Raw genomic sequence first — 24,231 nt, forward strand, 5'->3', positions numbered from 1 at the left:
CTCCAGAGATCCCTTCCAACTCTGACAATTCTGTGGTCTGAAAGGAGAAAGATGTCACAGATACTACAGAACTAACCTTTAACCTCAGTCCTTCTGTATGGGTGTCTTTCTGTCTCTCAGATCCTGCCAAGTCTACCAGGTTGAGCATGGAAGATCGAATGTTAACAATGTCATTGTTCTTCTCCATGGATTCCACTGTGATAGTGAAAACTGCATGTGATCTTGAGGATTCTCTGTTCATTGAGGTCGATGCTACACGGCGGTTTCTCCAGCCCGTAGTTAATATCTAAACATGAAAAAGACATCAGATAATATCAAATATCCCAGCCTGTATCCACTATTTATATACAGCTGGAGTAACCAGCAGCAAGCGCAACAGCTTCCAAAATCTCAAGGACAAGGATTTTTTTGTTTTTTACTTCATTCCAATTTTAAAATTGAAAAATATAGTCTTCAGTCAAGGCTAATAAAAACACTGTTAATATTCACTTTTATCTCCAAGGGTGCCATTGTGTTTGAAAGGATAACATGTCCAATACTGGTGCATGCTAGCAGTACACAAGGGAAAAAATATTTCAAGTCATAGAAGTACTGTAAGTATAAACCTCAGTCATGGAGAAAGAAATCTGGCAGTTTCTGGAATACCCACTGCCTAGTTCACAGGAGACGTAGTTTTCTGTTGTTCTTTTAAAGACATGAAGGGCAAGTGTTAGGGAAAGATTACTGTAATTGCAATGCATATATTCCAAAATGCAGAACTATATGATTTCTTACATGTCTGGAAACAGCTTTTTACACTGTTTTTTGAAAGCAAGAGATAGGGGAAGAGGGTATCACAGACACTATGTAAAAATGATTTGCTTTAATGAAAGAGGAACATTTACCAAATAAGCATCAAGATAAACACTCAAAACATTGTGACAAAAAATACCTGATATGCTTCAGCAGCAGATGACAACACCTGTTCAACAGCACCATCAACAAAGACTCCCTTCTTGATGTGTTCTCTGAGAAAGAGTCCAGCTGAAGCAGAATCTAGCAAGTCAAATATCTGTTCATTGTAGATTTCAATAAATGAGCATTTGCAGAGAAAACTCTTTCCATTGCCAGCCTGAAAAACACAGTAATTTACACTATAAACAGATCGATTTTTATTAAGCCTGGCATTGTATGGCAGTGAGTCTTTTACACACCCTTTAAGCTACTAGTTTGCATATATATTCTGCATAGTATACATTTCTGATGACCAGGTGACAACCAACATCCAGAAACCTACAGATGCATTTTTGGACTGAAAAATACAAGCACATCTGTGTCTGAAGAAATTATAATTTGATAAAGTACTAGATGCAAGTGTTTTTTATTAATAAATTTCATGCAAGGTAGCAACTAGCCTGGAAACTTAACTGCTACACAGTCAGCTTATCAAACAGCCTTAGCTAGTTTTTAATGTGAGACATTGGTTTCACAGCAATAATAAGTATAAAAGTACCTTTTCTTTTTCACGTTCAATTAGAAAAAATAAGTATTCAAAGCTCCGTGGAATTACACCTCTCAGACTGTGAGTGAAATTGTCGGAATCAGATGGTCCTAAAGAAATTTTTAATAAAAAACCAAAAACAATTAATTAGTACTACTGAATAGCAATGGTTGACCTTTTCAAGATATCCTTAGAGAAAACGTCAACAACTAGGTTTTAGTCAGTTTACGGCAAAATCACAGACGAAATGCAATAAAATCAGCTTTCAAGACCTAAGATAATATTCCATAAACAGATGCTTGTGAAAGTTTTTTTCACCTGTACATAGGTCACCTGAGTCTAAAACAGTATAAACTACTTGGACTTCCATAGAAAATGTAGAGATGTGCAAGCATGTCAATACAGCTACCTTAACCCTGATTTGAAGAACCAGAAAGATGGAGTGATTTGTCCCCATGTTTGGTTAATTTCTATATAGTCCTCAAAACCATGTCAGCCAAACTGGTTTTCGTTATTCCCGTAGCTTTCTAAAGCCAAGTACAATTTCAATGCATTTAAAATCACCTCTGTATGAAGAACAAGATTACAAAGGGATGCCTTCAATTCCTAGTTGGTTAGGAAGCAGTTATTTTGAAAATCTCACTATATTTTAACATGAAAAACTCTTGCACACTAGAATATTTTCCTACATATGTAAGGGATATCTGCCAAACAGAGAACCAGGAGAATACTCAGTTTTGAGAAAATTTACTAGAAGTATTTGATTTAATTGAAAAGCTTCTTTCCAGTTAAAATGGAAAAAATATAATCTACTTCTTCAACAAGACAGAGGAGGGTACCTATATTTCACTCTTTTGATATGATGCAAGTGCAACTGCACTGAGCACTACATCATTTCTTAAATCTTAAAGTTATCTGCAGGAAGACTAAAATCTAAATCATCCTGGTGTTTAAGCAAAGTGTCATTTCAACTCAAGACAAAAAAAAAAAAACCCATCACATTAAGAAACCACTGAAAGATTAAGCTCTCTCACACACTTACCCATCATAGTAAAGGTTTTTCCTGACCCAGTCTGGCCACTAAAAAAAAAAAAAAAAGTCAGATAAAGCTTTACTCTGGCTCTGAAGTTTTCGTTCATCTGCATCTTTTAAGGAGAACTCAGTTTACAATGAAAAAAAAACTCTTCTAAACTGAAGATAAAAAAGAGGCAAGCTGAGAAACTGGTCAGCTAAAGAGGTATAAGAACAAAACAGCAAATTTGACCATGAAATACTGTTGGATAAATCACCTTTTGTTCCCCGTGCTACCCACCATTTTCCTCCCTGTTTCTGTTGGAAAGAGGAATAACAACTTAACACTTCAATAATGGCTCTTAAATATATACATTAAAATAATTTTTGGCTCAGTCTGTTGAGTTGTGTGTCACTCAGTAGTGCACATAAACCCAAAATGAGGGAAGTACCTTTAAGTGGAATATATCTTTTTTTTAACTCAGTTATTAGTCATGCTAGAGAAACTTCAGGGCAATTCCACTTAATTTTTCCACATTTTGTATTTTTGCATTTTCATACTGTAACAAAGACTCGCTGAAGACTTGAGCTGGCTATATATCAAGTCAAAGTGATTTTCATTCCATTTTACTATGGGCATACTGAAAACTAGTTTTCTCTTTCATAGTACCATAAAACTTCTAATATTTAGATGAATGATAGTAAAATTGAAATGAACTTATAATCCACATCATTGGCCTTAAGAATTTGAAGCATAACACCTACAAGCAGATTTCTCTGAAAGAGGAATAAAAAGTACTCCTTAATATTGCAGGAACATTCCCTATGTTGTGTTGCACTATGGAAGCACTTCCAAAGCTTACTGCACCGTTAGGCAGGCTCTGGCACTTAAAACCACAACTCCTCATTAACACAGTCTCAAGTGTTGCAACTGCTATGAAATACCATGAAAGGACTTACTATGCAAAGATGGTTCCGTTGTAGCCATTCATGCAAGATTCAACAATATTTCGGGCCACAGTTGAGAACACTGACTCCTGAGGACAAGGAAAGGGAAGGCACTTGGATCCAGTCACTTAAGTATTTCTTATATTAGACATTTTCTATGCCATCACTTCATAAAATAGACACATTCCTTAAGGTCAGACATGCATCATGACCCCTGCGGTTCTCCTAGCAAAACAATATATCCTAAGCCTTTGTGACATAAATCATTCCCCCTGAAAAAAACATATTCCTTGTTGGGAACTGTACGAAAAAGAATAAAAACTCGGCATCATAGTAATGGCTTTCAAATCTGTATGATATTCATTTTGGTCTGGTGTTTTTGATTACGTTATGTGATTTATACCATCAGCAGGTCAAAGGTGAGCCTATGACACTCATCAAATCTAGTTAACCTCCAACATATGGCACTCCACAGTGGCAACATCAACAAATCTGCACAACCGTTAGCCTCATCTATTTTCATGCATTTCTCCTAGACCTGCAGGAAGCTACAAACACCAGCCTACAGCAGACAGGATTTGGATTTTTAAATGTGAGTTAAATGGAATTGAAGTCTTAGTGGAATTAAGATTGTGTTCAAAATTTCAGAACCACAATATTACAAAAATTAAACTGAAGGATTTTCCTTCCAGTCTTACCTGTCCTAGTTGAAAAGTGTATAATTTAAAGGAAAATGTATAAGAAGGAAATATAACAAACAGAATATACACTCTTAAGTTCCTAATATACCAATCACATCTTTAATACGAGTTACTGATTTCCAGGTATTTTTATATGCTTGTTTCAATAGGGGATGTTAATTTTCTATAGTGTTACTGTAATATTTACCAATAGAAGCTTCAATTTTTAATGTAAACTTTTAATAATAAAAAACTGGTTAAAAACATGCATTTAAACTATTAAGAGAGCAGAATACAGTGCAACATTTCTACACTGTAACTACATATTACCAATCTGACCACTGCAAAAACCAAGACCTGAGGCATTACATATTTAGAAAGGTTTAGGGCAGTAGTTGCTAAAATTTAGGGAAAAACTGCAATACTGCTCTGAGATTCTGGAAGTTATTACCTGTGTTGTTTCCATATTTGCAACATAATCAAAAGTGAAGATCTTTGGCTCAGGCTTCGAATGCAGACGGATGGTATTTGATGAAAGAACAGACAAACACAAGCCCTGATCTCCATCGGCCAATGCAGTTCCCTCTGAAGGAGGACGTACCCTCACGTAAACTTTGATAGCGTCACCTTCGACACTAAATGAATATTTATGCATTACATCACTTCAAAATAGATATACCAGCTTTTGATAAAATTAAATCACAAAAGTCAGATTAAGCATGTGAAGTCATACGAAGGTCCCTCCTGAAAATATACTGCTTCTAGCCGTACACATCAATTCATCACGAGTCACCAATTTATTAAAGGTAACAATGTGGCAGATTTAGAAACAAAGAATATGAAGTTAGTGGCATTTACTGCATGTAACATCAGTTCTAAAAAAATAGATTTCACCTTGAGATCTATAAAACCAGTGCTATAGTAATAAAAAATAATAATAAAATAATGACAACAACATTCTGTAGTTTCTAAGACTATGGGATTCAGGCAGCCTTCTTAGTACTGGAAGATATAAAAAGACTTTACAAACGGAGCAGATGATGCTAGAGCAAGAAAGTTACTAGTGTTTTTCTTTACTACTTTCAGGAAGGGAAAGAACAATCAATTCTTGATCCATGAATCTAATAAACTGCAGCTGCACCTACATCCTTAACCTATTTATCAGTATATGCATCAGTAAATTTTGCTTGAACAAGTAACTGTGCGTGAGTATTAAAGCTTTGAGGAGTCCTGGCATAAATACCAATATACTGATATAATATTAAAGAATTAAATTCCTACATGAAACTGCAGCAACCTTGGATTGACTTTTCTCCATTCTCTCCCAAAAGCCAGTTATAGCATGGGGGTATTGTAACTGTTACTGATTTTTACTTTTGGTAAACAAGAGGAAGGAACTGAATAGTTTTAAAAGAGAGGGAACCATTTCATGACTGAAGTGGGGGGCTGGGGAGTGGCAGAAGAAAGAGCTGAAAATGAAGTGGAAGCAGCTGAGAAAGGCAAGATGTACTGGATTTAAGACATGCAATATTAACTTGCTGAATCTTTGTTCATTAGATATTATTCTGAATTGTGGTAGAAACTGTTTATATTTGGAGGAGGGCTTTTTGGTTTTTGTTTTAGCTTAGGACTTCCTCACAGAATTGAAGTTCCTTGTGGAATAGCTCTTCAGAGAAATTGCAGAATTAGTGGACAAATGAGGATTCACTGCATGGCAGGATTCCAAGAGGAATCCGATGCCTCAGAACGACACTTACTAAAAGAACTTTTTCTTTATTTGTTTTAAACTATAAGGAAGTTCAGAGAGAAAGGCAATAATCTTGTGCAGGAAAACATGGAAAGAAAAAAAACCTTTAAATGATTTTATGGAGTTATACTAGGTTTAGTTTTCACTTTCTGTGCAACATGCTTATTCATATCTGGAAACTGGCCAATAGTACTTTACCTAGGAGAGTTCAGCGAAGGTAATGCAGCATCACGTAAATCTCCTATAAAAGTGAAACACACAAAAATTAAACAAGATAAAATTACTGCTCAAAAACCCCATTTAAATAGAAAGTACTGTTAGCAGTGGTGAGGGAGATAAATGGAGAGCTTTATAAATATCTGGTTCACGCATGAAACGTGTGCAAAAACATCTAGTAACTCTCTTCCTTTCACAGAAAGGTTGCAGCTTCTTGCAAAGAAAGGTCCAGTCGCACAAGGTGAGCATCTACACACTTGTAAATGTATAAAAGGTTTCGTAAGTATCTTGGAGAATTAGGAACATAAATGCTAATAGGATTATAGATTACCATTAAGTGGTAAAAATTGCTAACTCACTGCAGAAAAACCGATACAGCATGAGATAGTTTTACTGATGTGACTGCAAAAAGTCAGTTTCCTAGACCTTTGTAACAGAGTAGCTGTACTACTTTCACTTTTGTCAAGTAACATTGAGCACTTGGTAAAGCATAAAGCTCTCCTGTATGTACGAGCATCATTTTTCACAGCTTCACGTTTCAAGGCAGCAGCACATACTCCCCCATAGGTAGACACAGTGACTTACTTCTTCCTCAGGGTGAATCTGACATGAAATTATTTCACACAGGTTAGTTAGTACAAACACTACCTAAGTAACATAACAGAATCTAAAAATTAACTAAATCTGCAATGACAGTTGATTTACCGAAGTACTCCAGTAATAAAGACACTGTAAAGTCTCTAAACGTGCGTAGATTGTGCTGCAGGAGGATCCCTTTAAAAGCCGGATTAATAAGGAGGTGCGATGGCACCAGCCTTCCCATCAGCCCTCCTGCTACCTAAACATCCTGCTGCTGCGATGTCAGCCTACTTGCTTCCATTCACACAATAACAGAAATGTGCTAACTTCTAATTCAGCTGTTTGTTCTTCAAAACACGAGGTATAAAAAATAAGAAGAGCAGTGCATTTAAAGACGGAAAGGAAGACTGATAGATACTTGCACAATCTTGGGAAATTACTGACTTGCAGTTAACCGAGTTAGCTGTAGTTTATTAATTTATTAGTATAGTTTATCAATATGTTCTAACAGTACGACAAATATCTATGGATTTGTCGTTTATCAATAAGAGTTTACTTGCTAGCTCCAGCCTTGAAGGGCCTGCTTTGACTTGAACGCCTGTAAGCGGTAACATCACAGCAGCCCAAGCCACCCCGAGCAGTCCCGGGACACACGGGGGGTCCCCCCGCCCCTCCCCTCCCGCCCCGCCGCTCCCCAGCACCGCGGCCGCCCCCGGGAGGGCCGCAGCCCCGGGGAACCGTCCCCCCGCCGAGCGCCGAGCCCCCCCGCCCCGGCCCGGCCCGGCCGGCAGCTGCCCAGCCCTCAGCCGCTCCGGGCCGCGTCCCCGCACCCACCTCGCACGCCGGGAGCCATGATCCTGGCCGGGCCCCGCCGCCCCCCGCGCGCCGCCGCCCCCCGCCCGCCTCCCCAAGATGGCGGAGCGTTTGAATTTGGCGCTCGGAGCGGCGGCCGCGCGGCCCCGCCCCTCCCGAAGCCGGCCCGCGCGCCGCCATGTCCCGCCTGCCCGGCCCGGCTCCTGCCCTGCCATTGGCTGGGCGGGCCCGCGCCTCCGTCACGTGACGCGGGCACTCCTGGCAGGCGGGACGGGGGGGGGGGGGGGGTGTGTGTCCGTTGTGTCCCTCTAGGGCCGCCGTCCGCTGGCGCCCGCGGGCCGGAAGCGCGCGGGGAGGCGGGGGCGGGGCGCGGCGGCGGCCATGAGCAAGAGGAACCAGGTCTCCTACGTGCGGCCGGCCGAGCCCGCCTTCCTCAGCCGCTTCAAGCGGCAGGTCGGGTATCGGGAGGGGCCCACGGTGGAAACCAAGGTAACGGCCTGGCCCCGTGCTCGGGCTGCGCGGCCCTCCCTCCCCGTGGGCTCCGTGTCGGGGTCCGGCTTCCCGTCCCACGGCGGCGGCCGGCCCCGCTGGGCCTGCCCGGCCACCACCCTCCGCCTGGGGCTCACAGTGAGCGCGGGAGGGAGGCCCCGTGGCGGGCGGTGGGGAAGCGGCTCTCCCAGGCTTTGCCCCTGCAGGCCGACGGGCAGCAGTAGTTACCTGCTCAGAATTAACTGAGGCTGCTCCCGTAACTTGTTTTTGCTTCTCTCTTGGAGATTCAAGCAGTAAAAAAACCAAACCAAAACAAACTTCCCCGTTGCTGCTTTCAATAATCGCAGCCGTGGCGATGATGGTGCCCTCTGCAGAGCAGGCAGTGCCGACCTGTTGGTGCCTGGTGGTCTGTGGGGGCCACGGAAGAAACAGCAATAATGCCCCGAGTTTAGCTGGCCTTACAAAGCCCAGGCAGGAATAATAATAACAACAACAATAATAATAATAAGTATGTTGAGAGTATGGCAAAAAAATATACTAGACAGGGTTTAACATCACCTTAACGTCAGGTCAGTGGACACAAACTCCAGTGTGGTGGCCAGGAAGGCAGGGTGGGAGCAGGAGGGTTGGAGCCAGCTTGTTAAAATCCAGCCTGTTCTGAGGGCATTCTTTTTCTGCTCCACCCCCCCTCCCCCTCAGTGTTTCCATTGTGCTTTTACGTGTGTTTCCAGCTAACTAAGGTTTTCCAGGATGCTGGAAGAAAGAGGTTCATCGTTATTTGTGAAAAGCTGGAGTCTGGGATAAAAGCAGGCATTCAGTAAATGTAGTATGAAAGCTTTCAGTTCTTCAGGAAGATTGCAGTTTGCCCATCTGTTGGTAACTTTAGCAGATTGTGGTAATACTGTCTATGATTTTCCTTGTAAGGTGAAATTTTTTGTTCCTGTAATATTGCCATGCTTTCTGTTGTTGCACTGAGCTTTCCATGTCAGTAAGTTTATTTATATAAATTTTTATTCCAAATGATTCTTCTGTCTCGGAGAACAAGTCTGAAAGAGTGGAAACAGGGTTATGGTCTTCCTTGTGTCAGAAATGCTTACAGTTGCTTGGTCAGGCAGCTTTAGTAACAAAGCCACCATGGGCTCCTTTTTCCATTACGTTGGTTTGAGTTCAGTGTAGAAGATTCAAATTTCAACCCATGCATTTAAGATCTTCTTTGTGTTGCATGGCAGTCAGTGCTTGTACAACAAAGATAACAAGTGGAATGAGTTTCCTAACTTCCAAGTTTCTACTGTCTTTAATTAGAAGAGCCCATACTGATTTTGTGTAGGGGCTGCTCAGTGACAGAACTGGAGCGCCATTTAGACAAAGTGTGTTTGGAGGGCCTGGCATGGACAGCTGTGCCAGGTCTCCTTGCTACTCTCACTGCAGAAGTGAAACCAAACAGTACTAGCTTCTACCCCCCTTAGCTTTTGTGATTTAATGTTGTGATGAGAATTGGTTTTCTTTCTCTCCTGTCTAGAGAGAGCAGCTTCCACTTGCAGACGATGATGGTGAGAATGGCAGTGACAACGAAGATGAACAGCCTCAAGTGGTAACACTGAAAAAAGGGGATTTGACTGCTGAAGAAGCAATGAAAATTAAAAAGCAAATTAAAGAGGCCTTGAAGTCAAATGAATCAGGTGAATTTCAAACTCCTGATTTCTTGCTTAGTATAGCCAAAGAGAGATAACCCATACAAGAGAGCTTGATATTTGTTTAACTTTCTATGGTAATACTACCTTTAATTTTTCAAATTAAAACTTTTCATAATTTGGGTTTGTCATCCCTGAAGTTGTTGAGTACATATCCAAGTTCTCTGGCTTTTTATAGGGTTGCAGTTTGTGCTTCTTGATTGTGCATCATCCTACCTCCAAATACCACCTTTTTTTTTTTTCTTTCTTTCTCTTTTTTTTTCTTTGGTTGTTTGGGTTTTTTTAATTTTTTTCTTTTTTTTGTTGTTGTTTTGCTATGGTGTGTCATCATCCTAGCACGCGGTGTTTTGACATCACATGTGATGATTTTTCAACTCATTAAGTAGTTCAGCCAAATTTGATGGTGCTGTGGATGTCTTAAAGGTAATGGTATGAGTTCATGAAAGAGAGTGTATGGGCAGAAGGAGCAAACTTGGGTTAGTGCTTCAGTGGAAGTATGGCAGGTGTGTAAGGTGAGTAACATCTTCATTTAACTGACTCTTCCATGTTATTACTTGCTTAAAATCATCTGCAGTATGTGTTGTGACTTGCAAAGATACTAAGCAAAACTAAATGGGCTATTTGAAAATAACAAGTGGTAGAGTAGCACCAGGAAGCAGCAAGGTATAGAAAAAAAGGTTTATTTGCTGCAAAGAGTTATAAAGCTTTGCCTAAGTTATTTAACAGGCTTTTCAAGAATGGAAAGGTGGAAGTGGTGTGGGAGCGGCTACTGTAGTTAGACAATAAAGATTTGAAACTGATGAATACAGTGGCATTAAGAATTTCTGTCAGTATTCATAATTCAGATATGGTTGACATAAATGCTTTGAGAGTTTAAAACCTTCCATCATCACACAGGGTGTGATGAAATGTAGCTTCATTTTTATTTTTGCTGACAGAAGACATGACAGATTAAAAGTAGATGTTGCTGTTGTTAGTGGAAATGTCTTGATAATTAAGAATATAGAACTGGAACCTCTCAAGTATAAACCAGAAAGATTATTTGTAGAAGCTGTAGATCTTTTCCTCAGTTAGCTATTGTGGCTATTTACAAAGGCCATAAATTGATTTTAGAGCAAATTAAGAGGCTAGAACATGGCTATCAATATGACATCCTTAGCTTCAGTCTTTTTTTTCTGCCATTTGGATTAAAAAATCTGGGTTTGTGCTGTATTTATGTAGGAGTATGTGTTAAAACTGAACTGATAGAAGTGGTATAAATGGAGAAGTCAAATAGCACTAGTGGGAGGAAATACGTTCAGAATCTTATGCTTTGGAAAGCAGATTGATGAAAAAGTCTTAATTTTATAATGTAAGTTAGCGTGACATTGAATAAAACTGATTTGTTTCTGCAGGTGGGTGTGTATATGTAAGGTGCAACCTGGTAGTGGACTGAGGTCTGTGTTTATATAATTTGAACTCCTCTGAGAAAATGTGTTCAGCTTCCAGCTTACTTCCTGGTCTCTTGCCATTGAAGTGCAATGCATGTGCTTGCTGTTGCAGTTTGTAAAGTTGTTACATGATTTCTTTTCAAAAGTGGGATCACCTTCTTAGTCTTGGGAGAAATGTCAAGCTATTGGAAGGAAATGGCATGATTCTTTCTAAGCATTGGTTTCCTTTTTATATAAGCAACTTGAATTTTGAATGATCACAGTAGGAGGAAGAATTATTTTGTAAGGCTGGGCAAAAAGAAGTAGTTGTCCATGAGAATCTATTGAGGTGGAGTCCATGCTGTGAAAAAAGTCCAAAAGAGCTACCAAGTTGAATACACAGTATGAAATGGAAGTGTGCCTGAATGAGTAACTGAACTAGTTTAGTGGAAAAAGACACTCCTAAATCACAATTGTGTATTGTGAGGATGGTAGTAGGACTTTGGCACCTCTGCTTATTACCCTTTCAGCCCCTGAGTAATAACTTGTATTTGTAGCAAAAAATCGACAGTATTAGATTAGCAGGAGCGTTGAATTACTATACTCTGGGGACTGCTGCCCTCTCTTCTGCATTATTGTGTTGTTCATCCATCTGCCTTTGCTGTTAATGTGAGGTCTTGGCCTCCTTTTCCTTTTTTTTTTTTTTTCTTATGGGAATAAATAGGTTAAGTGCTACTATGTTCATCTGCTATAGAGAGGACCCAGTGAGAGATTTTCACTCAAGGTGTGGGTGACTGTGCTACAGCTTGCTGAAGGCTTTTCTGAGTCTTTGTCCACCTTTGCACTGTCAGTCTGACCTCCAGATTTAAATCCTGATTTCTAATCAGAGGTAGGTATTTAGACAGTTGGTCACTTCCAGTTTAACAAAGAGAGTTTTGAATAACATGTTAATTTCTTTTATTTTTTTCTCCTTATAATTGTCAATTCTTAAAATGGGAAGTATAAAGAAAGTTTGATGCTGCATGATTTGATTACCTTGTTGCTTTGATTTTTATCCCAGAGTTGAAAGTGCAATTAATTCAATGGGTGCTAGACCATAATACATAGCCCCAAATCAGATCATTAGTGAAATTATGTGAAACTGAAAAGGTAGCAAGGAAGTAAATTTCCCAACTGATAATCTTCCTTTCCACCATGCATCCATCAGTGCTGCGGCACTTTGATAGATCATAAGTAATGCACTGCTAATTACCTGTTGGGAATAGAAGCTGTTAGATTTTTCAAAACCATGGAAAGTACTCAGATTTGAGTTTCTGCCCTCTTCTATATCTGCAGTGGTTGTCTTCATTTGAAGTTCCTTGGCTTCAGGCTTCAGTTTGGAATATTATTACAGGATTTTCGCTATCTCATTTTCATCCTTTCTCCTTCATTTTCTTCTGTAACCAGTTTGATGCAGCTACAGTTTTTAATTTCAGGCACAAGCAGTTCCTGTGACTTGCATTTTCTTATACAGATGCATTAATTTGGCAAAAACAGCTGATTAGTGTTGCAGATGCACTTAGTTGCCTCCTAAGGCAGAAGAAAAAATGTCAAGCTTGTACATTGGCTTTTGCCACAGGGAACTTTTTTATTTAGGACTGAATCTTATATGAGAAAACACCCTCCCATATTGAAATACTTTTCTCCATGGAGGACTGACTCAGGAGCTTTTTAAAAATAGTAATTTGTTTATCAACAGTCATTTTGTTTAATATTTTTATGCAGCATTTTAATAAGTTATTACTGTTGATTCAGAGACAAAGAAAAATGGTTTTATGAGAAATTAAATTTGCACAAAGGAGAAGATGGCAATTACTACAAGGTAGTTTATCTGAGCATTTTTTATATTCTATGGAATTGATTTTTCTTCTGCTTTTCTAGTTCATCTGGCCTCTGGGACACTTTGATACATGCAGATGACCAAATTTGGCAGAGGCTGTCCTTGCTCATTCCAAGTCTTTCAGTATTCTTCTTGTCTCACTTCTGTATGCTGAGGCTGGGAGAGGACACGAGAGGGGAGAGGCAAGGAGAATTGTCCATGGTGTCTTGGAGATCAGAGCTCTTTCCTTAGCTTAAGCAGCTGTTATATCTGTTACATATCACAGAGTTCATGCTGCTCTTCATATTGTGAACAGCAGGACTCTAAAACAAAGTTAATTTTATGGGATTTAAGTAACAAAAACATTCCCAAGCGTCATCCTAAATGATTGAGACTGAATATCGGAGGAGGACTGGCCATTTATCTTCATGACACCAGTGTGTGGAATTCCTGTATTAAATGGTTCCCAAGGCATGCAGAGAGATGGGTGGACAAAAAGCACTAGAAGGAGCATCTGAAAGGCTGACCTGAACTTCTAACCTTAGAAGCCGTTAAGGAATTTGCCAGGTTACCATAATTTTTTCCAGCCTTTGTCATTGAACAGACATATATATTGAAATATTGTTTGTGCTGCTCCTCCTGTTGTTCCTGTCTGTTTGGTGGCAACTGTTTCCTGTTGTTGCCTCATTGACCCATGCAGCTAGAAACTGCTGAAAAATGATGCTGCTGACTACACAAATGACTACTAAATAAAAAATACAGTAAACTGAAGGGCAATGTTTCCTTTTCAGACCATCATTTCCACTTATGTAATACATCACTTGCAATCAGACGGAAAAAACATGCATTTGTGGCTTCTTAAATTGATGTCACTTGTGAAGTGAGTTTTCAGCTCAGCATGTAATTGTACCCCTCTTAGTTGACCACTCTAAGGGTTTGTGATTCAGCTAAAAGCAGCAATGACTAAGAGGAGTCAGAATTTGAGCTGCAGGTGTAGTTTTTTTTACTCTCTTTATCAGAAGCAAATTTAATTACTTCTCTAATGTTTTTGTGTTCGTTGTATTTTACTTCATGTATTTCAGTGTGTTTTTCAGAAATCCTGCATTCCATAATAATGAAGATACAGTCTGTTTTAAAAACTACTACGACTGAGTTTGTTTCTTCAATCTCTTCTTTGCGTTGCTTAATACAAGTCAGTTTTTGGAGGTCACTGGTAAACAAAAAAGACAGCTGACACATAACAGCCTGGTAAAATTAGAAGGGATGAGATGAAGCTTTTACCAGCTGGAAAAGACAATCTTAACAAATTAACACACATTTCTTGAGCTGCTACATCCAATTCTTTTAAAAAAGCATAATCCGTCTGTTCTTCTTTCCACAAGTTACTTAGGGTAAGGCTGGGCCTGCTGTTTCTTCAACTGCTTCGTTCTGTGTCAAGCACTACAACACATCATAGCCTTCAGAAGCTGGCCTGGCCTTCCTGCTGAAAGGAATGTCCTTTGGCATATAATGAAATTTTGACAGTGTTTAACCAGGCCAAGAGCTAAAATCTTTTCCTTTGATGCAGAATGATCCACAAATGGTAATGTGGCCCTGGAGGTCAGAGCTAAGCTAGTTGCCATTTTGTTGCAGTTTTTCAGCTTTGCTTATTGAGAGTTTAAATTCATATTGTGAAGATACTTGTCAGTTTCTCCACCTGGTAGAGAAGACAAAATGATTTTGTGCATTTCACAACATGGGTAGCAGGAGACTTTGGATAGAATTGAAATTTTTTAGTACATAGTTGTTTGATTTATTTTGTGGATATGCTTTTGTCAGTTTTGTAGGGGGTTGGTTTTTTGATTTACCATTATAAGAAAATGTAGTAATTGCTCTTTAGAAGAGTGTCCAGTTAGATTTTTTTGATGCTCCTCATGCTTATGCAGTACCTGGTTGCTTTGAAGTCCTGTTACCGCTGCTGTACTGGTACTGTACAGCCTGTGTGCTGACTGGCCCAAGCATATAGACAGTTGGGCTTTATAAGTGAATTTTTTCTTAGAGATTCTTCCCTTCGCCCCCGAATTTGGCTGGTATCATGTTCCTCAGATCTTGTTTAAGTTAGAAGATCTGGGTTTCCAAATAAACATTGTAATTAACCAACAATTAGCAAGGGGAATTATATTTAATTTCAGAGCCCCAAATTTGAGGCAGTTATGTGAAAAATATTTTGAATCATTAATCCAGCTTGTAAGAGAAATGGTATATGGTCCATTTTGATTGGTTGGATGTGATATGTTTTCAGAAATAGTTCTTTTTCTCTTCCAGAATTTACCATAGGCACTTCCTAAACTTTTGTATCCCACGCGTAGCATATAAACATCTAAGCTTTCCCTGCAAAATTCACAGTGGATCCATTGACAAGTATGCTTGTCATATCTACAGTTTATAATGGCTGGTAATTCCTTGTAACTGTAATGCTTTTCAAATGCACCAGTACTGAAATATTTTCCCAATATCTGGTTAGTTATTTTCTGCATAGTAGTATTCTTTCATGAGCTACTGCAGAAGTGTGCATTCTTTAAAAATCATTGACAGAATTAGTGCTTAGGTTTTTAAGCCAGGTTTCTTCTTAAAAAAGGTCTGTGAAACTTAAGGAATTATAAGTGAAGTTTCCTTCAACCACCATGAGGTTGATGGTTTTAATTTGTACCACGCAACCCTCAAGACACCAGATTTAATAGTTGTATTGTTGGAGGATGCACTGAAGAGAGTTTCAGCCAGTGCTGTCTATGATAACACTGAAATCTTAGGTCTTCTGCCATAATGCTTATGAACCGAGGAACGAATTCATGCTAAAGACAAAATATATTTATTGGTTATAATTAAATAGCACATAATCTTGTCAAACACATGCATATTGCTAGGAAATTTCTGTTGAATAATTAATTTGAATAAAGTACTGGAGGAAAAGTATCTTGCACAGAACCTATGGTTCTCTAACATCCTGTCACATATACAACAGAAAAATTGCAAGCTACTGCCGCATGAGCCTTTGTGTCTGATTCATGACTTTACAATTTCACTTTTTTTTTTTCCAGAAATATTACCTTGATGCTGTTACTTGTGCAGGTTTCCTCCTCCACCTGATAATCCTGGAAGGGACTTCTTTTGAAAATTATTTGCCCTAGTACATGCAGAGGAGCAGAATTAGTCAGTTGGAATAGTCTGGTGATTTTGCAGACACAAAGGAAGCATAAAAATTTTGCCCTACATGATAATAAATGTCAGGTTTATGACCATGTAATCTTTTTAGTTGTCTCAGCAGGGTAGGGGATATTAGAAGAGAAATAAAAACTTTGTCTTGTATATGTGCCGTTTCGTTCTTTAAATAGATACCATAATTCTGAAATAGGTGCATTTATTGTCATGGATTTTACAAAAAGGAAAGTTAGAGGATCTTGTAAAATTTCCATTTTGGTAAGTGGATGTGACTGGATGGTGTGGGAAAAGCTCTACTGCTCACAGTCTATTCTAGGTTAAAGCTCTGGTTAGTGTGAGCCTGTTCCTATTAGGAACTGCGGGAGAACTGTCTGCAAGGGCCTGCTGCCATGGAGCAGATGTGTGGCCATAAGGGACATTCATTGGTATGGATTTTGTCGCTGCAAAATTTGTTTTCATGATTGTTGTTTTCTATCACAGGTCTCACTTTCTTGGTCCTGTGGAAAAAGAAGAGATAATAGTGAGGGGTTTGTATGTGTGTGTGCACATGCGCAGATGAGTTCTAATTTACTCACTTTCTTACAGATGGTGAACAAGAACCTGCTGATGGAAAAATTATGTTCAGGAAACCAGCCAAACGTTCATCAGAGAAGATTTTGGACTTCAATATAAGCTCAAGTAAGAAGATGAAAGAGGCAAAGAAAACTAAGAGAGAAGCAACTACTTCTCAGAGCACAGCTAAACAAATAAAAAATAGCAGTCTTCTCTCATTTGATGATGAGGAAAATGATGACTAGGAGTTGTATTTTTTTATATTTTACTTACTCTTCTATGGATCTGCATAAGATTGAATGTTTTCCTAGAAATTGGTGCACAGTGTCTGAGTCTTCGCTTACTTTGTTGTAGTCCAACTAGAGAAGCATAGCATAAATCTAGCAAGAGCTAAGTCTTCGCAGTTCGGATGGAACTGTATGAACAGTATGTCCTGTCTTTATTTTAAAAGATAATTTAACTATGTATGTAAAAGCTATTTGAGGTCACAAATGAGTAGCAAAATATGCCTGTACATATCCAGCTTATATAATTTTTAAATCGATACATTGTAAAATGTCCTCCATTACTGAAAATGTATTTCCTCTCTATTTACTAGCCTGAGTTGATAGGTGTATGTTTTTTACCTGTTGTAAAAAAAAATTGTTGGCTTGAAATTTGACAGAGAAAGACTTCATTGCTTTGGAACAGAGGCTGCAGTTTCCTTTCTCACAGCTTACCAAAAGTTTACACTGAGTTTTTCAGGTATGGTTTGGCAGATGAGCTCTTTGCAGAGCCCTTGCAGTAAGTGAACTTGCAGTTGCTAAATCACATTGTCTCAATCCTGCCTTCAGTGAGCGTAGTCTGAGAAGCATAAAATTCATTTGACTTGATTGTGCTAGCAAGATGGAAAAAAAATAATTGTAGTTGATGGTATCAACTAACACAAAAGAAAGATAACCTAAACCCTTGGAGAGTGTGCACTTCGGTTACCACATTGGTGATGGTTTGGTGGTGGTCTTCTTTCTGAAGTGTATCTGTTCCAATTGGCTGTGTATGTGGTCATAACTATTTGGGATCTCAAACAGCTTATTTAAAAGAATTTCATCTTTAAGCAGTGGAAAAACTTTATTTTGGTTTTCTTCAAGTAGGACATTGTGAACAGGGATTTAAAGACAAGAAATGTTACAAATGTGATACAAAGTTTTAAAATTCTTCAGTTGCCCGTGTCTAGCACATTCACCATTTCTGTAGTATTTGTGTAACAGGATATGCTGAAATTCAAAATAACATTGAGAGCTGATGGAATTGGGGAGAACAAGGGGTGGAGATGGGACTAGTGAATTTGAAATTATGTGGAAGTATGGTGTGTTCTGTAAAGATATTTAAGCAAGACCTGAGACTGCTGCAGAATTACAGTGTACAAGGCAATGAAACAAGTTCTGCTGCATGACAGGACATTAAAAATTATTTGAGCTGTAAAGCTTCATTGGGGAGCAAATTTGACGTTGCTGTGTGAAACAGCTGATTTTAGTGTGTCAATCTGGTATTAAACAATAAATGATATTTTCTAGAAGTCATCCAAAGATATTTTAATGAAAATTCCAGTGCATAAAATGAATTTTTTTGTCACCTGATAAGGAAGCCTCTTATGACTGCTGCCTGTCTCTGTACATGCCTGCCTCCTGCCACATAAGATCAAATGCAAGTCTGCATACTATTGTACATTAATTGTATGAGTGCATGTTACCCTGGTTTTGAAAATGAAGAGATCTCTTCTCCTTTCAGAAAATTAAAATCAGACCTATACATGGATATTAAAATCCTGTTGTAGCACTGGTCTGATGTTCATACTGCCAAGAGGTGCCGTGTGACAACCTCATTATTCCCATGAGAACATGTTACATTTGTAAATACATAATTAATCTGTATTCTGCATATATATAAAAAAGAAAATCAAATGTAGGAAGAAAAAAAATACACAAGCCAAAGTTCCCAGGGATTACTGTTTTCATGTATTTTATCTACTTAAAACTTGTTTGAAACCATTAAATATACATAAATGCACCCATGAGAATTCTTGTGGCATTACAGTATACTGAAGGAATACTTGGGCATATTTCAACAACTGAGTAAATACTCTGACTTGCTGAGACTCATCTGGAAGAATGAATTAACCATTGACTGCTTACTGAAACTTTTCTGGTTCTGATTGTCAGCACAGAAATATACTTGCTTACGTTTTTCTTGCACAGCCTGAAAACTCTTCACTTTAGCTGTGAGGCAGTTTAGGAGACATGGCTATTAAGAGATAAATGTTTGCCAAGGATCAGAGAGAATTCAGATTACCTTAAAATTAGAGAGGGCTTCCCAAACATGCAGCTGATTTGGTGTCTTGTTTGAACCTGGCTAGTAATCGCATTTAAACAAAAATTGGTATTTCTACTGAAAGACCTGTGAGACTGAAGTCAAGTAAAAAGAGGGTTAGCTTCAAATTTTGGGTGCATTGCTTTTTCTTAATCATGCTTCTTGCCCTACAACTTCATGACAGATGTCTGTGAAATGTAAATAAATTAATTGGGTTTACTTGGAAATGATATAATGAAAGGCATGTTGTTCTTCAGGCAACACAGCAGGGGAAAGAAAGGTGGATACGGAAACCCAGTTTCTTTCCTGTATTCTGACTGATTTGTAGTCCTCTGACCAGGAGGAGACCTTTGTGTTCATTGTATTTCACTCCCAGTTCACCTAACAATAACTAATTGGATGTATTTATTAAGTGGTGTGAGTGATGCACAAAAGCATTTTAGTCAAGTGGTCATGTGAAAATTCAGTATTCTTAACGTGATACACAAGGAAAATTACACACGCCATCAACTCCTCATGAAACCTGTGACTAAGGAGAACAATTACTTGTTCACTTAGGAAAGAAATGTGAAACTGTCTTAAGCAATCACTTGCCTTAAGCAATGGGTCATGGAAAAATAATAATCACAAGAACTTTCTAATAAAGGGGAAGCCAAAGTAAGCACATGGAACATAGGGCTAGGACTGGAATGGACAATTTTCCTGACTTTTTCTTTCTCCCTCTTCCCTGCCCTCATCCCCAGTCCTTATCCCCTCCTATAGTGGGGAATATATATGTATTTTTTTCCTTTTGGAGCTTGCTCAGCTAAGTGTGAGAGAAACACTGTGAAGGAGCAAAGTGAAAGTAGCTGTGGCCTGTTACCTAATATGGGGCTCTTGTACAGTTTTTATTAACAAAAATCTTTGACATTTCCCAGTTCTCTAAGACTCCAAAACATTTATGGATGGTGCTTTTAGTTCTCACTCCTCTTAGCTGAGCAGTAAGCTGGAAGAAACGTGGGGAATTGTAGTAGTATTACAGTAATGGATGCTTATAGTGGAGGCTTTTTATGTTGCAAAGGTATTTGGATGTCACTGGGAAGGGTGAGATGCTGTCACCTCTGTTTCTTTTGAAGAAACAGGATCTTTAAATTACATAAATCAAGGTGTCTAGTCAAGAATACTGCGTTATTGAGATTGAACTTGCAAAGATGGGGGATGGAATGAGCAAGAAAATGCACATGTGGGCAGGTGGTCCAGAAGTTCCTACTCTCATTTGTATTTCTAGTCTGTCTGATAAGGTTAATTTTTTTCAATTAAAACCAAATTTGTTGGGACTGCAAATGGTCATTTCATTGGCCTAAACAGGAAGGAATGAGTCAGAATTCTATTCTGCTAGTTTTTGTGTCCGGCACTTTTCCAGGAAGTATCATGTGGAGGATCAAAGGCTGTGTTTGGCAGACACTGAACAGAAGAAGCCTGTATTTAGCTGGTTTAATTACACATTTTTTAAGTTTCATCACAGAACTTAATGTCTTTTTTTTACAGTGCTTCAGTATATAATCCTGTTAGGAAGCTGCAGATTTGTAATGAAGCAGGAAGTAGCAATGTCATCGTTTCAGCTGATTGTTTCCCTTCTGCTATAGTCTATTAACTAAGTAATGCTTCACTTGGCTGTGTAGAGCCAATTGCATTCTCAAGGACATCAGGCATGCCTGAAGATGAGTCATTACCTTTGGTACAGCTCAAGAGGTATGATATGCAGTCTCAGCAAGTGTTTGTCCATTGAAGTTGGTTAATAACCTATAGCCCTCCCGTGGCAAGATGCCATAAATCAATCCTTTGTGCATTCAGCAAACAGAAAGGCTGGTGTATCAGCTGCCTCTTTGGAATCATCCTTTTATTCTTGTTCCCATCCAATCCAAACCATTCTGTGATTCCTAGAGTGAGGCGTTAATCTGCAAAGAGATTTTACATGTCATAGACCTTCCCTTTCCGCTCTGCTTCCTAGAGAGCATTCCAGAGGCAGCAGTCACAAGGATATCCATTAAAACCAGGGGAAAAACACCACAGGGTTTTATGCGAGTGACTGCAACCTCCTGTAGACTTACTTAGGGTTTTGAGAACCTATAAAATCTTGAAGCCAGCCACTGGGAAGTAACATCCTCCAGGGGAAAATGGATGGGACCAGTGAGGAAAATTACACAAGATTGAATTCTATAGTGGTTACCCTGCTATCACTTCTTTTTGTTGGAGGTGAAGCAGCAGCTGGCAAAAGCAGTTTTTCCTCTATCAGGAGATTTCAAGTGGCTTTGGTGCCATTCCAATCCATATGGCAAAGGATTCCTTTTCCATGACTCCTGTGGCAGTCCTCAGTGCAATGCCTGATTAGTTAAGGCCATGGGCAAGAGGGAGCTACCTTGTAAGAAGCAGAGTTATTAGAGGAAGCTGTTGTCAAGCCTCTGTGGGGTAACGGTGATCACTGCGCACTTTTAGTTTTGATATCATGAAAGAGTTGTTCCCGTAGGGACAACACAGTAACAATGAACTTTAAAGGGCAGATTATAAAACTATGAAGAAAATGGTTAACAGCAGGCTGAAGGGCAAAGAGAAGTACTTAAAAACCATAGAGATCTGCCTGGAGGCTATTTAAGAACATTGTATTAGAGGCACAGATGGTTTGTATACCTCTGAGCAAAAACAGCATACGAGGAAGAGTGAAACTCACAGGATTACGTGGGAGAAAAGCAAGAGTATAGACAGGTTGAAAATGCATCCCTTATAAATGATGACTGCCTGAATGACAAACTAGGAAGTGTTATCAGGAGAGTGGAAAGAGCTGGAAATTTTCAGTTCTAAGAAAAAAAGACTACAGCAGCTTCTGACTTTGGATCCCCAGGATGAAACGCCAAAAATAATGATTCTAATAATGTCCTGAGCACTTTGCCTTGGGAAACTGGGATACTCCAGATGAGACTTCACCAGAAAAACAAGGATGCTCTTAATCTGGGCTAGCTAGCACAAACCAAAATCTCAATAAAGCCAAAGCAGTCTGCAGTTTTAATGTGTCACTAGGCCAGATTTAAGAGTAAAGGATCCCATTCATCTCTAATACTCAGACTATAATTTCACCTTGTGTTAAATTCAGTGCCAAAAATGATGGGTTTAATCTTTGCCAAAAAAGGGCAGAGATTAAAAAAAAAATCAAATGGTCACAAAAATCTAATTTTAGTAAAAGGAAGAAGCCTACATTTGATCTGGTATAGCTTTGGGCTGTGAGGGACACTATCTGATAAGGATGTAGTGAGGTTTGCAAAGCATTTTTGCACCAGTATGTAATTGGGCCGATGCAGCATTTTATTGTATCTGAAAACAGTAGCTCACTGATTATAAATTAGAAGGGGAGCATCTCAAGTATCACAAATCTGATGATGTGTGCACAAAAAAGTGTCCTTGCGAAATCAACGGAAGTTATTTTCTGATTTAAAACCAAGGAAAGACAGGGGAAGGTTAGAACAACTATTTTGGCAATAAGAATTTGATGCACACGGTCTCAGCGGGACTAGAGCCCTGGTATCTAGGCTGTTTTATTCTGCCCTGTTAAATTGAAACAAACAATTCAGCTGCCTAAGTGTCTTCTTTTCTCCTCTGACATGCCAGCTATCTCAAGAGAAGAGATTAAGCATTGTTCTGATCAATGCCACAGCAGCTGCAGTGGTTTTATAGTTTAAGGGCTGCATTAAATTTATGGAGCACTGAGAAGAACTTAAATCAGTTTTATGATTTTCATAAATTATTGATGGCAGATGATGTTCATGTAGAAAGCCAGTGATGTTCGAGCTGTTTATCCAACAGATAACAATATTCAAAATAGGGATTTTCAAAGGCACCTGTGGGAATTATCTGAGTTTCATGGGAGTTAGAAGGTTTGTTCCTTTGAGCTGGTTAGTACTCCATTATTAATTGTTAATCATGCCAAAGTGATTCAAATACTTGGTAAAATAATAGAGAAAGATCAATTTCAGAACATTTTTACTATTGTGCTTAATGTGCTTATAAAGTGTGTGCGGGGGGGTAACTTATGATTCTATTTCAGGTGGAAAAACACTGGCACTTGAAGGGTTAACCCTTTTTTTACCATAGTGTAGTTTTTGGGTTGTTGTTTAGGCCCTGCTACTGTGAGGAACCTTGTTCTCTCTTTGCTGTTCCTGCAAATTACTCCAGCTACTACAGAGAAGGATCTGCCTGTAGAGCAGAAAGATAAACTATTCCTAGTTCCTTGTCACACATTTCAAGATTACTTAAGACAAACATAATTTCTTACATTACAGATGTAGAGATTTAGCTTTCCTTCCAGACAACTAGCCAAGGTGGAGCTACTAGGTACAATTCGCATTTCATCCTGTTTTGGGTATAATTGGTGCTTGAAAGAGCCCTCCCCTCACTAAGTGTTAGGCCCATCAGGATACACATACAGGTTGGAGACCTTTCATCATACCACAATACCTCCAAGCTATAATATTCAGTGCTTAATTTTATGTATTTTAAACTCCTCTAGAAAAAAAACATTCTGTTTTGGATCATTGCAGACTGAAGAAGCTGGACATGGTATTAGTGGGAGGAACTGTTGCTGAATTCCTCTATGCTGGATGGGCTAAATTATTTTCTGATGTTATTCCATTGCTCTAGATATTGATAGATACATGAGCTCCTTATGAAACCTGAACAAGATAGGAGGAGGTGAATGGGTTTAAATTCAAGGAACTGAAGCATTGAAGACTCCAGGATCTTGCCACTGAATTCCTACAGCCAACAACATAGATAAATGATGGGAGCAACCGACTCAGTGGTCATTCCGCAGGAAGGAGTCTGTGATGGCTGTGAATTAAAAACTGAACACAGGCCATAGTGTGAGGAAATGTAATGCAATTTCAGCTCTATAAATAATGTGTCATGAAGAAGAAATGTGAAGTAATCCTGCCCTATTTATTCTGTGCTTCAGACCTTAGCTGGAGTAATGTGTCTACTTTTGTGCAATATACTTCAAAAAAGAAAAATGTGGACCAATTGGAAAGTCCAGCAGGAAGTAATGCTATGGATCAAAAGTCTAGAAAACATGACCTCAGAGGACAGATTGAAAGGAGCAGATTTATAGATCTAGAGAAGGGAGATGCAGGGGAGGGAATAAGAATGTGGTACCAGTCTTCAGATATGTAAAGCTTGCTGCAAAGAGGA

The 24,231-nt window shown here is 39.0% G+C and overlaps 2 protein-coding genes across 2 annotated transcripts in view; one reads left to right on the forward strand and one right to left on the reverse strand.

The window, feature by feature from the left end:
• The window catches only part of KIF15 (kinesin family member 15), a 37,056-nt gene extending 29,542 nt beyond the window's left edge, over nucleotides 1–7,514 (reverse strand). The window contains exons 1-8 of the mRNA XM_051611212.1: nucleotides 7,496–7,514; nucleotides 6,065–6,107; nucleotides 4,571–4,754; nucleotides 3,452–3,528; nucleotides 2,523–2,560; nucleotides 1,493–1,590; nucleotides 932–1,111; nucleotides 77–286 (exon numbers count right to left, since the gene is read on the reverse strand). Of these exons, the coding sequence (XP_051467172.1) occupies nucleotides 77–286; nucleotides 932–1,111; nucleotides 1,493–1,590; nucleotides 2,523–2,560; nucleotides 3,452–3,528; nucleotides 4,571–4,754; nucleotides 6,065–6,107; nucleotides 7,496–7,514 (849 nt within the window). The remainder of the gene's footprint in view (nucleotides 1–76; nucleotides 287–931; nucleotides 1,112–1,492; nucleotides 1,591–2,522; nucleotides 2,561–3,451; nucleotides 3,529–4,570; nucleotides 4,755–6,064; nucleotides 6,108–7,495) is intronic.
• Nucleotides 7,515–7,775: 261 nt separating this feature from the next.
• Nucleotides 7,776–18,717, forward strand: KIAA1143 (KIAA1143 ortholog). Its single transcript, XM_051611894.1, has 3 exons — nucleotides 7,776–7,963; nucleotides 9,483–9,642; nucleotides 16,705–18,717. The coding sequence occupies exons 1-3, from the start codon at nucleotides 7,856–7,858 to the stop codon at nucleotides 16,914–16,916; spliced, it is 480 nt and encodes a 159-aa protein (XP_051467854.1). The 5' UTR covers nucleotides 7,776–7,855; the 3' UTR covers nucleotides 16,917–18,717.
• The last annotated feature ends 5,514 nt before the right edge of the window (nucleotides 18,718–24,231 follow it).

This window comes from Apus apus, chromosome 2 (assembly GCF_020740795.1).
Source record: "Apus apus isolate bApuApu2 chromosome 2, bApuApu2.pri.cur, whole genome shotgun sequence".
In the NCBI taxonomy this organism is placed as follows: Eukaryota; Metazoa; Chordata; class Aves; order Apodiformes; family Apodidae; genus Apus; species Apus apus.